Source organism: Pteropus alecto, unplaced genomic scaffold (genome assembly GCF_000325575.1).
Source record: "Pteropus alecto unplaced genomic scaffold, ASM32557v1 scaffold86, whole genome shotgun sequence".
Classification (NCBI taxonomy): Eukaryota; Metazoa; Chordata; class Mammalia; order Chiroptera; family Pteropodidae; genus Pteropus; species Pteropus alecto.
Window position 1 is genome coordinate 21,424,061 of NW_006442109.1, and position 15,140 is coordinate 21,439,200.

General features: G+C 44.5%; 1 protein-coding gene across 2 annotated transcripts in view; it reads left to right on the top strand.

Moving 5' to 3' along the window:
* The window catches only part of HDC (histidine decarboxylase), an 18,627-nt gene extending 4,578 nt beyond the window's left edge, over window positions 1-14,049 (top strand). Inside the window, exons 3-12 of one of the 2 annotated variants that reach the window (XM_006920373.2) lie at window positions 1,690-1,803; window positions 2,724-2,846; window positions 5,130-5,264; window positions 5,511-5,654; window positions 6,056-6,122; window positions 6,999-7,161; window positions 7,253-7,343; window positions 11,296-11,394; window positions 12,752-12,853; window positions 12,988-14,049. In XM_006920373.2, the coding sequence (XP_006920435.1) occupies window positions 1,690-1,803; window positions 2,724-2,846; window positions 5,130-5,264; window positions 5,511-5,654; window positions 6,056-6,122; window positions 6,999-7,161; window positions 7,253-7,343; window positions 11,296-11,394; window positions 12,752-12,853; window positions 12,988-13,734 (1,785 nt within the window). In that variant the 3' untranslated portion in view covers window positions 13,735-14,049. The remainder of the gene's footprint in view (window positions 1-1,689; window positions 1,804-2,723; window positions 2,847-5,129; window positions 5,265-5,510; window positions 5,655-6,055; window positions 6,123-6,998; window positions 7,162-7,252; window positions 7,344-11,295; window positions 11,395-12,751; window positions 12,854-12,987) is intronic. The other variant, XM_006920374.2, reaches the window with a different exon arrangement.
* The last annotated feature ends 1,091 nt before the right edge of the window (window positions 14,050-15,140 follow it).

The following is a 15,140-nucleotide window of genomic DNA, read 5'->3' on the forward strand; positions in this document are numbered from 1 at the left end:
ACCCTGCTTAGGGTTTGGGTTCTGGAGTCAGACAGCTCTGGGTTTCTGTCTCAGTGCTGCCATCTGTCCCCAGGAGGGGTGTGTGTGATCACGGGAATGCTGACTTTCTCTGCCAGCCCCAGTTCTCATCTGTAAAACAGGGATAATGGTGGAACCTACTTCACAGGGGTGCTGTGAGAATTAAATAAGATGAATCATGGAGAGTGGAAGATATTGTTATTACCTACGATGTCTTCTGCTTGGTAAAAATCAGAGGAAGAGGTCTGGTTATCTAAGAGTCAAGTCAGGATATGCGATGTGCCTGTCACCATATGATTAGCTTACTGTTGACATCAGTGTTTTACATTTTACAAATTTCCTCCCAGGCCAATCCACACAGCAATCCTAGGAGACAGGATTTATTTTTTGTTGAGAAACTGAGGTTGAGAGAGATTCGGGGAAGATCGGGTTTTATGAGGTCTGAATCCTATAAAATTTTAAGATTTCCTTCAAGAAAATAAAATTAAGGATGAATCTCAAAAGAGACCCACACAAACATGAGAGGAGTTTAAGTTTATTAAGGCACCTTATTAGTTTCACAGTAAATCTACAAGGTCATATAGCTGGTTAGGGGCAGAGGTAAGACTGGAACCTATGTCCTTGGGTTTTAATCTTATGCTTCTTCTACAATACACGCTGTCCAGGACGCTGTCCTTGCTCTTGTGGGATAAAGGAATTTCTGAATCATAAATGGTACACGAAGATGTTATCTAATGAGTTCTCTCTCAGTAGGGCGACACTTCTAGAATGAAAGTGTTCCATTGTCTCAGATAAGAGATCAAAGGGGGCTGGTGAGCTGGTGAGCTGGTGAGCTGGGCAAGGGTCACAGGAGAAAACGAATATTTAGTAGCTTTCTAAGAATTAACAGGTTTTGAAAGGTCATGGCTATGTGGGAAGTGGCTTCCCGTCAGGGGACACGCATTGCTCAAAGATATGAGTGCAGAAATGAACAGGGTGTATTTGCAGAGCAGTGAGATGAAGCCAGGTTAGATAATCAACGAGGCTGAGAAGCCACTGAGGATGCTTCAGAGACCTGTTACAGGGGAGCCCTCCCTGTCCACCCCGCGCTTCCTCACATCAGGCTCAAGGGTTAGCCTGGAGGCAGGGATCCCACGGATGTGGGCTGGGACTTTTCTTGCCCTCTCCTCTCCTCCCTCCATCCCCGCTAGGAAGCTGAGGACATCTTTGAACCCATTCACATTGACTCTCTGCAGGAGATACGTGCCCAGAGAGCTGAGCGATCCACGAAACTAGATGAGACAAGCAACCTGTTCTCCCCAATAGCACCCCCTTCCTTTTATTACTGGGCAGTGTTGGCCTGGGAGATACATACTGGAGACTAATGTGAACATTACCCAGAATCTACAATCTTAATTACTATAGCAATTTTCATTTCACATATCCCCTTCCGGTCTTTGCATATGTGCAAATGCTCCACTAAAGAACTAGCTTAGAATATGAGAAACATGGGCAGCAAGAACACCATGAATATGTCTTATTTATATGGAGTCATGTCACTTATTTGGCTGTCTTAAAAATGTTGGCCCATCTCTAGACTGGGTGCTTCCCCTTGCCAGGGAGGGTCGCTGGAGGACGAAAGCCTCCTGGACATGCCTCCTGGTGCCACCTGTGTACATGCTCTGCCTCCAGGTGGTACATTGGCAGAGCCCCCATATGCACGCCTACTATCCAGCTCTCACCTCTTGGCCATCACTGCTGGGAGACATGCTGGCTGATGCCATCAACTGCTTGGGATTCACCTGGGTGAGTAGCAATGGCTATAGCTGAAACCAGTGGCAATGGGGGACATAGCAGGAAATGACATCTGGGGCAAACGTATTTTTGTTCCGATCTCTGAACAGGAATTCAAGATAAATATTAATAATGTATACTTTCTTTGAACTTAAGCTTTATATAAATGATCTCATCTTACCCATTAGCTCTGTGGAATCATTAGTATTGGCCCCATTTTGTAAGGAAAAAAGTTGAGGCTTAAATAACTTATCTCCCAGCTCAAAGAGATCACACAGCTCAAAGAGACAGATATGATATTTGGACTGAGATCCGCTTTTTGCCACAGTTTGTGATCTTTACTAAGCGCTTTGGTGCCTATAGGCACAACTTCCTCTGTGCTCTTGTCTTCGAGGGGTTAGGGATATGCTTGAAGATTTCTCTTAACTCCTTAAGCACAGAACAGCTTTAAATTGCGCCAGAAGCCTCCTAGAACAGCCTTATATTTTAAGCCTGAACTGTTATAGAGCATATGGTGGGGGGAGAGGGCTGAGGGGGCTGGAGTGTTTTTTTCTTAGACTTAAAACCTCCCTCTGGCCTTTCGAATGCTTCTCAGCTGGGTATTTGAGGGACTTGGGGCTCCAGATAGAAACAATCATTTCTAGGGCTATTTCTCTACAGTGCCTTGGAGTCACAGGATAATCCATTTCCTCGAGGTTGGCATGAACCCCAAACCCCACATTCTTTTCCCTTTTTGACTTGGCAGAAGATTGGGTGGAGATGGGACAGAGGGCCTGATCTTGACCCTTTCTCTAGAGATAAGAAAGATTAGGTTCCCATTGATACTGTCGGAACGAGGGGAGGTCCTGGACAGAGACAGGTCTATTTCTGGAGCTGAAGGGGCATCGTGGTGCCCTGGGGCTCTCCAGATGAGGTTGCTTTCCCTCTTTCAGGCTTCCAGCCCGGCGTGCACGGAGCTGGAGATGAACGTCATGGACTGGCTGGCAAAAATGCTGGGACTCCCAGAGCACTTCCTGCACCACCACCCTGGCAGCCATGGGGGAGGCGTCTTGCAGGTGCCTCCACTGGCAAAGCTCCCCCTAGCATGGGGGCTCAATAGTGAAAGATAAGCCAATCCCTTGCCCAGGCAATCCTCTTGTTCTCCAAGGAGTCTTCCCCATGTCACTCACACCCCCACCAGCACTGCCACCACCGTTGTCACTACCATCATCACTCTCATGGTTGACACAACCATCACCAACACCACCACCAGCACAGCTACCGCCTCCTCCACTGCCACCACCCGCATCTCAATTTCCACCTCGTTTGCACTGCTGCCACCACCGTCTCCACTCTTCCTTTCTCTTTTCTTTAAAAAGGTTAAAAACTCAGTGTGTCATCACATTTCCAGTATTACTTGATCCGGTTTTCTTAGTTTATAACCTGATGACTCACCTCCCTTGTCCCCTTTCACACCTATGGTAAGGGGAAAAGAGAAGCAAGTAGAGACTTCTTTCTTTTCCTTCTAGTTCCAGGAGCCACCTGGCAGTGACAGAAATTGACAGCATAAATCAGTTTATCTTATCCTACTACCCTATCTTTTGGATCTCTGCCAAATGATGGTTCTTCTAATATTTCTTTTTTTGTTAAGAGTAATGCAGCATAGTGGACCTTGCTGGGTAGCCGCCATAGTCCATGCACATTGCTAGGTGTTTTTGCATCTATAAACCCCTGACGTTCATGAGGGCTTTGTTCTGAGGCCTCTGAGAACCCCCAAATTCTTGAATTCTACTATAATGTATAATTTTCCTGGTTTTAGAATCTAGGATACAGATAGTAATATTTCCTTCACACCTCACACCCACAGAATGAGGATTAAATGAATTCTTCTATTACATAAAAAGAGCCACGCTGCCCTGAGATGAGAACTGGAAAATTCAATGGGTCCACTTACTAGCTAAATGTCTCCCTCTCTCACATCGACCTTGCAGCAAGATTAAAATCTGAACCTCACAAGAAAGACAAATTGCTGCATGTCATGGATGTTCTGGATCGTTAGCAAATAGTTAAAACTTCAGTTATTATAAATGAGAGAATGTGGTAAATGTCTGTTGTACATGATCTTGCCTTTTACCAATCATCTCAAGAATTATGTAGATAAATATTATCCCCAATTTTTGAGATCAGAGCACTGAAGCTCAGAGAGGTTAAAAACTTGTCGCAGGCTGGTAAGTGAAAGGATGAGGATTCAAACCCAGGCCTGTCTAAGTCCAAACCATGCTTTCTCCTATATTCATCCGCCATGTGAACTTGGTTGAGTCCTGTAACCTCTCGAAGCATCACTATCCTCATCTGTGGACAGGGAATACAAGAATTTCAGAGAACTTTTATGAAGAGCAAATGAGATGACAGAAAATGTGTTGTAAACTATAAATTAAGATGTAAGGTGGTATTATTATTACTATTTTGCTGGCTTCCTTGTTATGGAATAATTTCTAGCCACTGAATATATTGTGGGATCTGGTCTATATCCCTCCCTGTGATACTATCTGCTAGGCTTTTCAGCAGGGAGCTATCAACAGTAGGTCACCTGAAAATTTCAAAAAGCAAAGACATCAAAGACTGAGTGGATGAATGATGAGAAACCGTAACAATCCTCATGAAGTCACTCAGGTGGCCCCCAGGACTCCCAGAGCCATGGCCAGAGCAAAATCCCATCTAACCCTCATTTGGGTAATCAATACTCCCACTCCTGGAGGCAGCTAAAGGGATGTACCCTATTTTACAAATGGAAAAAAGTCTTCCAGAGGGAGAATATTAGCTCACGGTCACAAGAACCACTGGCAAGAAAACTGACGCCAAAGTTACCCACAATTTTCATAGGCCAGGATCCTCTCTCTGGGGTATTCCTGAGGAAATAAACTCCATTTTCTTACTTAATAAATGAGAGTGCTTTCTTTTAAGCACATTTGACATGGGGAGCAAACACAACTATAAACAAATTTATATCTAGCAGGGGCTAAACATTCTCCTTTTGGTCTGTGCGACCTCCAATAAAGATATTGGTATTAGATGAAAATTAGCTTTCGTTACTTCCTTGGAAAGTTAGAGGGCAGTGTCTCAGGAATGCATATGGTGCTGGGAATAGAGAATGCAGAATAGGCATGTGAGCTGGGGAAGAAGGTCAGCCCCTTAGTCAGGAGCTGTGTGCTTTTTAGGGATAGCTATTACACACACACATGTGCGTACACACACACACACACACACACACACACACACACAACTACAAAGAAGACTGGGGGAATTTGGCAAGAGAACGTAGAGAGAGCCTGCAGTTGATAATCCTTCTTCCACTGCAGAGCACAGTCAGTGAGTCCACACTGATTGCCTTGCTGGCAGCAAGAAAGAACAAAATCCTGGAAATGAAAGCGTCTGAGCCTGGGGCGGACGAGTCTTCCCTGAACGGGCGGCTCATCGCCTATGCCTCTGACCAGGTGAGTTGCCCACCACAGGCCAAACCTTCAGGTCACCTTCTGGAGCCCTAGTCCTGGAGCCATTTCCTTCTAGACACGAGTATGTGGGGGTTCAAGGAAGTGCAGGCCTGTGAGATTGTCTCCAGGAATGATAGGAACACACAATTGTCAGATGTTGTATTTGATTCCTTTAGCCAGGCTTCCGTACTTTCTGGAGAGCGCTCATCCCAGGATGACTCTGCTAACAGGTTTTCGTGGTCTTGTTAGGCTCACTCTTCAGTGGAAAAGGCTGGTTTGATTTCTCTTGTGAAGATGAAGTTTCTGCCTGTGGATGACAACTTCTCGCTCCGCGGGGAAGCTCTTCAGAAAGCCATCGAGGAGGACAAGGAGAGGGGCTTGGTGCCTGTCTTTGTAAGTCAAAATGTGTTCTGAGCTTAGGATGATAGCACTTCGAGGTGAGGAAGGAATTTTGGCAGAATTCAGGTAAGTAACAAAAACAAAAGCAGACAAAAGCAGAAAGGTCTTCAAATACAATGTTTTAAAATTTATGATTTGCTCTTCTTTGGTGAAACTTTTATTTTATGACTTGCTCTTCTTTGGTGAAACTTTTATTTCAAACACACATGTTATATGTACTAGGTTACCATATAAAATGCATTTCTTACTGTCAGTCATGGTGAAATACAAGGTGAGATACACACTGTTCTAATGGGATGGGTGGGGTAAATAATATCTGTGATTAAATTTGTTTTCAGGCCAAATGTGTTACATGAGCTCACTTTCCCGTGTTAACTTCCTGTATTTTCCTCCAGGTCTGTGCAACACTGGGGACCACTGGGGTCTGTGCATTCGACTCCCTGTCAGAGCTGGGCCCCATCTGTAAGTGTCAGCCTTCTCTGGCTAGGAAGACAAGTAATGAATTCTCCAAGAAATGCTCCCTAGAGCAAGAACCTAAAAGCAGCTCTGTGAGATTAGCTTGCCCTTCTGTGGTTAATGCAGAGAGCGTGGGAAGCGCCAACATAGGTCACAAGTATCTTCTCCCAGGCCGACAGGTCATTGCTTTCCCCTGGCGTGACCAAGGGTTAGAGCCGCCCTCCCTTGTATCCTGTCCTAGGAAACAGCAATGAGAGAGTCTCAGGTTTCTCACCCTCTCACTTGTATACAGAAATCTGCTTAGTGCATGCTGTGTCTAAAGCACAAGGAGAATGAAATGTTTTCTAGTTTAGGCTAAGAAAATGTAAAGGGTATGGAAGGGGAAACCATGGGTGGAGGGGGAGATTAAGACAAACCCCGCCCCCCCTCCACAAATGTGATTGTTTAAAATCCTCAAGCAAGAAACCAAGTGGGAAAGAGAGACACCCTTTCTCAAATGTTTGTATCAGATGCATTAACATTGATCTTTGGGCTACTGAGAAGTCAGGTTCTGGCCAGAAAGCTCTAGAATGAGGTTGAGAGGGTGTTGACCTTTGACCAGTGAGGGGAAAAAGGCCAGGATGAGTCTCTGCAGGCTTCCCATTCGGAGGTGCCCGTGCTTCATTCAGCCCCACTCCTCACACTGACACTCTCCATCCCCATCTCCACTCGCCTTGATATCTCATTTAGCCAAAAGCAGGCCAGCCTTTCCCAGCTCTTCTCTTGTAGCCCACCAGCCAGCTGATCCAGGCAAGAGATGCCTTTTGGCTGGCTGGTGGCAACCCCCATTCCCACTCCCACTCCCAGTCCTGCCTCCCAGCCACGTCACATTTGCCACTTCAGGTGCCAGGGAGGGGCTGTGGCTCCACATCGATGCCGCTTATGCAGGCACTGCCTTCCTGTGCCCTGAGTTCCGGGGGTTTCTGAAGGGCATTGAGTATGCTGATTCCTTCACCTTTAATCCTTCCAAGTGGATGATGGTGCACTTTGACTGTACTGGGTTCTGGTGAGTGTGGCAGCCAAGCTCCCAAACCGCGGGAAAGCCTCGCTTCCTCTGGGGAGGGCTCAGCCACTAACATCCCTTTGGAAATCCACAGGGTCAAGAATAAGTACAAGCTGCAGCAGACTTTCAGCGTGAATCCCGTCTACCTCAGGCATGCCAACTCCGGCGCGGCCACTGACTTCATGGTGAGTGGCCAGGAATGGGCAGCCTGTGGGCCTCTGAGATGGCTGCATGGGACTGGCAAGGGTCTCTCCTGTATGTCAGCTCTGGTCAGAAAGTGGCACCCTGTGAGCCCACCTCATAATATTGCTACTGCGTACCTTTAGTTTCAAGCTGTGCCTAAGTATGTGGAACGAAACTCAGAAAACTTTAAAAATCCTAAAAATGAGAGCAAACTTTGAGTCAGTCTGTACATCTCCTGAATACCTGTGGCATTTTTTTTTTTCATTCTCAGAAATGTCTCCTTACCAAGAACCAATTCTCTTCTGCCTCTGTCCTGGGTAATCTTTTCCGCTTGCTCCCCAATAGCAGGGTAGGGTGGAGAATTTCCTTGAGTAGGGAAAAAGGCTCCTTACTTAAATAGCACGCATCTTTCTGTCCACAGAGAGGCACTGTGAGAAGTTCCATGGTGGGGGTGGGGCCATGGCCACCCTTCCCGGGGTTCCTGATGTCTCCAAACATTCCCGGCCTTCCCATTAACTGCGAAGACCCTCAGTCTCTCGAACCTGCCCACATTCTCAGCTTGTATTATCTCTTGGGGAAACAGTTTAGATTTACTCCTCAATTGGAAGATGAGCCTTTCCTTTAATTGTAGGGCAGACAGGGATGGAAACGAGTTACGTATAATATGGCCAAGGGGAGGCAGCAGAGCTGAGATGAGCTTGGTTTGGAATTCCATACCAGCAAGTGGGCCTTTGGGAAACTTAGTGGAGCTCTCTAAGCATTGATTTCCTCGTCTGTAGGGTGGGCGCAGAGGCACTGATCTCATGGTGCGGTGGAAATGGGAACGTACATGTAGATCACTTAGCACGGCCTTGGGAATGGGGCGAATACTCAATGAATGGTAGGCGTGATAGTCCTAAAAGCTCTTTTAAGCTGCAGAGAGATTTGTTACAAAGGAAGCAGTTAAACGTGTAGTTGCTAAAGCCAGATGTCCTGTGTTTGAATCCTCACTCTTCCATTTACTAACCTGTGCGGCCTTGGGCAAATGACTGAAACTCCATGTCTAGGTCTTCTCATCTAAAAAAGGATGATAATGATAGTATTGGCTTCTCAGTCTTGCTGTGAAGATTAAATGAGTCAGTACAGTAAAGCAAAGAGAACGATGCCCGACATCTGTGAGAGTCATTCTTTGTGATGATATGATTTTGTCTTATCTCTTTGGGCAACCAAAGCATCTTTTCTTTTAGTCCTAAAATAAAAGCCCCCTCATCTCTTGATTATATTGATTATTCTTTCTTGGACCAGCTCACACTTCCTTTAGTTTTTTGAAGCTTTTTGATTGGAATTGCAGGCTCTAGGCTTGCTGTGGTAAGGAGGAAAGTCCAGAGGTTGATAAAAATAGAAGAATAATGATTCTTTCATCTCCACTGCCCTATCTGGTGGGTTTTCAAGATTTTTTTAATCTAAAAGAAAAAAAATTCTACAGCAGCCCAAGGAGAAGATATCTTTAGGAATAGCTGTAGCGTTTTTTCTTGAGTGTGAAATGATACTCATTTTCTTATAAGTGAGTTTGCATCATCATAATTGAAGAGTATTTTTTTACCCTTGTCCATTTCAAATTTCATATTACCTTTTTGTTGTTCATAACAGTATCTCAAGATCTTCCTGTGATTTATTCCCACCAATTTGGAGATTTTATGGTGTTTTCTCTCTTCTAGATAACTTATAAAAATATTAAAGTAAGCTCTTCTTAGCACTAGTCCAGGGGAAACTTACCATTTATATTTCTACATCTAGAAAGTGCTCCTTTATGCTTTCCCTTCCTTCATCTCTAATCCTATGGATTTAATTTTCAAGTTTACAAAGAAACTCCTAGAAAACTGAAGCTACTATTTGTTGTGATCCTGGAGGGGTCTTCGCTGCTGCTCTGACCTGTGTCTCAAGCTCTTTTTCACTCAGGTGGCTGTAGCTTTAAACAGACACTCAGCCATGTTTGAGATAGACCAGCATCCTGGGAGAGAAGACTTGGGGACTTCATCTCTGGGACCCTGGAGCCACCTTAAATCAGGGCTAGAATCTCTGACATCAGGGAAGCACCCTCTCCTTCTCCCATGGTGAATGAGGCATTGTCTTGCCTTTAGGAGGGCAGACCTGCAAAATCTTGAAAGGACACAGAGGAAGTGTGGGAATACCTTGAGTTAAAGAAGAGCCACATCGCCCTTTATAAGTCCAAATTTCTTGCTCTAGCAGAAATTATCTGCTAGGACCACCCTGTTGGGTCAGCATGGATTGGTTTTGGAATAGTGACAAGAGGAATAACTGGGGATATGAACAGAGTGTAAAGAAATCACGATTAAAATAGTTTCTGCCTCTCTTTTAATTTGCTGGCGAAATAAAGTTGCTAATGATAACCATCTGGAAAACAATATTTTTAGAGAAGGCCCCTGTTATGCATTCATTATTCTTCCAGAGTGTCCATCTAACAAGTGATGGAGCTGACGCTTTCCCTGGTAGCAGGGATTTTGTTCTGTGTCTGAGTTTTGTTGCCCTCTGCTGGCAAACAAGAGTCCCCAAGCTAGTCCTCAGCTCTTGAGTGTTTCGCTTGGAAAATAAAAAGCTAATACTTGGTGTGGGAGGAACAAAAGAGTAATTTTTAAACTATGCCTGGGTCAGGAAATGGGTGAAATGTGAAGGTGAGCACATTTTTGAGGATTTGGCAATTCTATGAACAAGTAGGTACATATCTGATGGGGTAAATATTTATTTTCAGTCAACAGAAATTGTGGTAGCAGTTTTTTGACATTTGAGCAAGAAGTCATTAGAAACCACAGAATAAACTGCAAATGTTTTTCATACCCTTTGCTCTGTTTTCAGACCTGAGAAATCCATTCAAAATTGATTTGGAAATTTTCAGATCTGTGGTGCCTGCAACCTTGAACTTTAAGCAGTATTGAATTTAGTCACCAGGAACAAATTTAGTCACCAGGTCCATTTTAGTCTCACAGAGGCAGAGATGTGGATATGCATTTGAAATCTGAAAGCTAGAGTGATGCCTCCTGAGGGCACAGGAATGTCATAGGAGAAAATTAGGATAAGACTAATGTGAGATTAAATAATGATCATTTTCAGTTCTAGGCAGAAATGCCACTGTGATTTGTAGCTCACATTTTAATCATGTAAACAACCAACACTTACTGACAAATTCCCATGAAGCATTTTGCATGCTTCTCCTCGAACCACTTCCCTGGGAGGTGCTGTTCATTTTCCATCTCATGAGGAATTAGTGAGGTGGCACTGCCCAAAGTCACAGCCTGGAAGTGGCAGAGCTGCAGGGAAAACTTTGGTCTGCCGGGCTCCAGCCTCTGAGCTCATGACCACTATTATACTTTACATTTTTGGGGGAAGAGAAATAGGACTTTATTTTCTGCTATTCAAGGAAATTAGGTTCGTTTAGAGGGGGGAAAAAAAAAATATATATATATATATGTGTGTGTGTGTGTGTGTGTGTGTATACACACATGTGTGTGTGTGCGCGCGCGCGTGTGTGTGTGTTTACACACACACATATATATGTATATATACATATGTGTATATATGTGTGTGTATATACACACACATCTATCTCTCTCTCTCTCTCTCTCTCTCTCTCTCGCACTTATCTTGATTTTCAGCCTGGGGTGAAATGTTTAAAGCCCCATTTAAAGCAGTGTCTTCTCCTTCATTCAGGGTCACGGACTTACTTTCCACTTGTCCTGCTCCTGTACAAGGGCCTATTGGCCACCTTCACCAGTGACTTGGTAATATGACAGGCTAGCCTTTGGGTAACTTGCTTTGGCTTCCCCTTAGCAATAGCTTCAGAGTCATGGTGACACCAATCATCCCCGGAGGGTTAGGCAGCAACGCATGATACAGCCCCAGAGGGCATGAGCGGGTGCCCTTATCTGCTACCGTGAGCGGTGTGTTCCTCTCTTCCAGCACTGGCAGATCCCTCTGAGCCGGCGGTTTCGCTCTCTAAAGCTCTGGTTTGTGATTCGGTCCTTCGGGGTGAAGAATCTTCAAGCGCACGTCAGACATGTATGTACTACTGTGCTGACTGGGCTGAGCCCAGGCTTGCCTTGCGTCCTAGGAGGCCTGGTTTCATCATAGGGCTCAGGTGCCCTGCACTGTTTGCGGACTCCTGGGACTCGATTATTCAGAAGGGCAGCTGTCTCTTCGTTAGCTAGGGGAACACTGAGCAGAACATGACACATAAAACAGCTAGGCAATATTTAGCAGGGCGCTTTTCCTGAGAGAGAGCCTTATGACTTGAAAATGAAAAGTTTTGGGGGTAGTGACTGGAAACTGTTTTAAAGAGATCATGCAGTGGAGAGAGAAAGGCGTTCTAGATGAGGTTTGTAGTAACTCATTTCATCCTGGTCAAAGACGTAATTAGCTAAATCTCTTGCATTCTCTTGAAATATAGTAGCAGGTGTGAAGACCAGGTGATAGCAGTTACTCAGCAAATATTTTATTGAGATTCTTCTGGATGCCTAGAGAAATTTTAAGAAATGAAACAAAAGGCAACTCCTGTTCTTGTTTAGTTAAAATTCCTAGGTTAAAAAAATAGGAAAAAATTTAAAATGACTAAACTCCAGTGAAAGATTAATATGATACAAAGCTTTAAAATTTTTTATTGTGGTAAAATACATATAACATAAAATTTATAATTTTAACCATTTTTAAGTGTATAATTATGTGGCATTAGTGCACTAACAATGTGTGCAATAATCACTACTATCTATTTCCAGAACTTCTTCCATCATCCCAAGCAGAAATTATGTACCCATTAAATAGGTGCAAAGCCTTTCCAAAGTGTGTGTGAGGATGATGTGTAAAATACATTATTTGTGGAATGTCAGAAAAAAGGGGATGAAAGGGTACCTGAGGTGAAAAGATTTGAGAGGCAAGGGAAAGATGTAGGCTTAGGATGGGCGTGGAGCTGTCAATAGCCCACGTATTGCCTTTTTTTTTTTTCAGTAGAAATAAGCTGAAACCTTTATGAGACACCTGCCTGGGAACATAGAGAATGGGCTGGGTTTTGGCCCTCGCTTGCCTGCTGGGCTGATTGTGAAGCTGTGAAGCCAGGATATAAGGCCAGATTGCCTCGATTGCAAAATACATGTCTTCTGGTTCTGGGAGTGTGTTGAAAGAGGGTCCTGAGACATGAATTCTCGAGGTGGATCTGAAATGATAAGAAATAGGGAGCCACTGGAGGTTTTCCAGATTGCAGTATGAGTAAAATCAAACAGAAAAGAATATTTACTAGAAGCCATTCAGATCTCAATGGTTCAAAGGCGTCCTGGTTTAAACCCATTTAGCAGTGTGAAAGTTTATGCATGGTTGTCCGTGGCTTGACTATTAATCTCAGTTCTCTCTATATTTGTAATTCTAGGGAACCGAAATGGCTAAATATTTTGAATCTCTGGTCAGAAATGACCCTTTCTTTGAAATTCCTGCCCAGAGGCACCTAGGCCTGGTGGTTTTTCGTCTAAAGGTAATGCCATCTTCCGTGGCTGTAAATGATGTTATTTGGTGATCATTCACTATCTTGGAAACATAAATGCTGGTCTTTGGGGGATGCTTACAGGGATGAGATACAGACTTCATTTCTCTTTATTCTTCAAACAGGGTCCTAATTGTCTCACAGAAAGTGTGTTAAAAGAAATAGCTAAAGCTGGCCATCTCTTCCTCATCCCGGCCACTATCCAGGACAAGTTGATCATCCGCTTCACTGTGACATCCCAGTTCACCACCAAGGATGACATCCTGAGAGACTGGAAGCTCATTCGAGATGCTGCTACTCTCATTCTGAGTCAGCATTGTACTTCCCAGCCCAGCCCTCAGGTTGGGAACCTTATTCCCCAAGCCAGGGGTCCCATAGCACTGTCCAGTAGAATGTCCCTCCAGCCTTCCTGTAGGGCAGAAGATGACCCAGCCCAGACCAAGAAGATTATCAAGCAGCCTCAGTGTATGGGAGCCAATCCCGTGAGAAGGGAAGATAGCCACCATCTTGAAACCTTGCTGGACCCACTTGATGACTGCTTTTTAGAAGAGAGCCCGGATGTCACCAAGCAAAAGCTTTCTTCCTTCTTGTTCAATTATTTGTCTGTGAGGAATAAGAAGAAGGCAGTGCGTTCCCTCAGTTGCAACAACGTGCCTGTGAGTGCTCAGAAGCCAGTGCCCACGGATGGCTCTGTGAAGAATGGGGGCTCCTCTCGGGTCAGAATCTTCTCTAGGTTTCCAGAAGAGATGATGGTGCTGAAGAAAAGTGCCTTCAAAAAACTAATCAAGTTCTACAGCGTCCCCAGCTTTCCTGAATGTAGCTCTCAGTGTGGGCTCCAGCTGCCCTGCTGCCCTCTGCAGGCAATGGTTTAGACCAGGGGTTTCGGCCAGAGTCCATGGACGTGTTTCAGGGAGTCTCTGAACCCCTCAAAATTGTATGCTGAATTGTGTGCTTATGTGTATGTGCATTTTTCTTGGGAGAGAGCCCATAATTTTAATCAGTTTCTCATAGGGGTTCATGACCCATGAAAGGATACACATGGAGAGTTTAAGCCAGCATGATCCAGAAGGTTTCCAGCAGTCTGGTCATAGAGAAAGGGCCCAGGGTAGTGTACTGACAGGCAGCTTCTGTCATTCAGCTTGTGATATAAAATATAATGTAGAAATAAATTGTGCTTGTCTCTAAAATAAATCGAATCCTGTATGACTTAATTCATCACCAGAAGTGATTAACCAGAGCATATCCTGGAGCCTACATGCATGCACATATGAATTCTGCTTCTCAGGATGCGAAGATTTGAATTTGACTGTGCATAAATGAGTTTGGAGGAGCCTTCGGTATAAAGAAGGCCGCCGGCTTGAGTCAGGCACTGTGATTTAGCATTTATAAAAGAGGAAACTGAGGGCCCAGGGCAAAAGCTTACAAGTGGGCAAACCCAGATCTCCTTGCTTTCAATAGTATTTCTACCATACTGTACTGTTAGAGATTGTACTTGATCAGAAACTCTCAGTACAGTAGGCACCTCTGGTCCTTCCGTACATTTCAATGTTCTCATTTTTCTGGACCCTGTAGTCAGATAAAAGTTGTGGTCACCGGCTTCTTGCCCATATTTAGTTCATAGGCCAAAAAATTTTCTTCCCGTTTCAGATGGTACATTTACAGGGAGCAGCTCTGAAATGGGTTGTAGTAATAGTTCGGTGGACAAAACTGGACACTACTTAAAGTGGTAAGGACAGATTTTAAGCAGTAATTTTAATCAATAATAATCACTATTGCAATAGAGAAAAGAGTCCAGCATAAACTGGACTCAACTCAGATTTGTACACTGGGCATTTTAAAGAGAGAATGAGAAAGTAGGGAGAGGAGCAAGTGGGAACTCAGTAGAGTCAGGGAAGTGAAAAACTACAAGAAGCAAGTAGAGGGGGTTGGTCCATGTGAAACCCCTCTGGGTTTGCTCCCTGGTGCTTATCAATGTTAGACTGCTACCCTCCTACAGAGGCTGAGACAGGGGCCCATCTTCAGGTGTTGGATGAAACAGTCAACTCTTTTGGCAGCCTCGAGCTTTTGCAGCCTTGAGTTTTGCTTGTTACTCAAAGAGGAGTGTGTGGACCGTAAGTAAGTATTAGCATCTCCAGGTACTTCTTCTGCACATTAAAGCTTGAGAAACACTGTTGTAAGCCAGTGGTTCTCAATGTGAGCCTGCCTCAGAATCACCAGGAAGGCTTGTTAAAACACAGATTGCTGGACCCATCCCCAGAGGTTCTGATTCAGTAGGTCT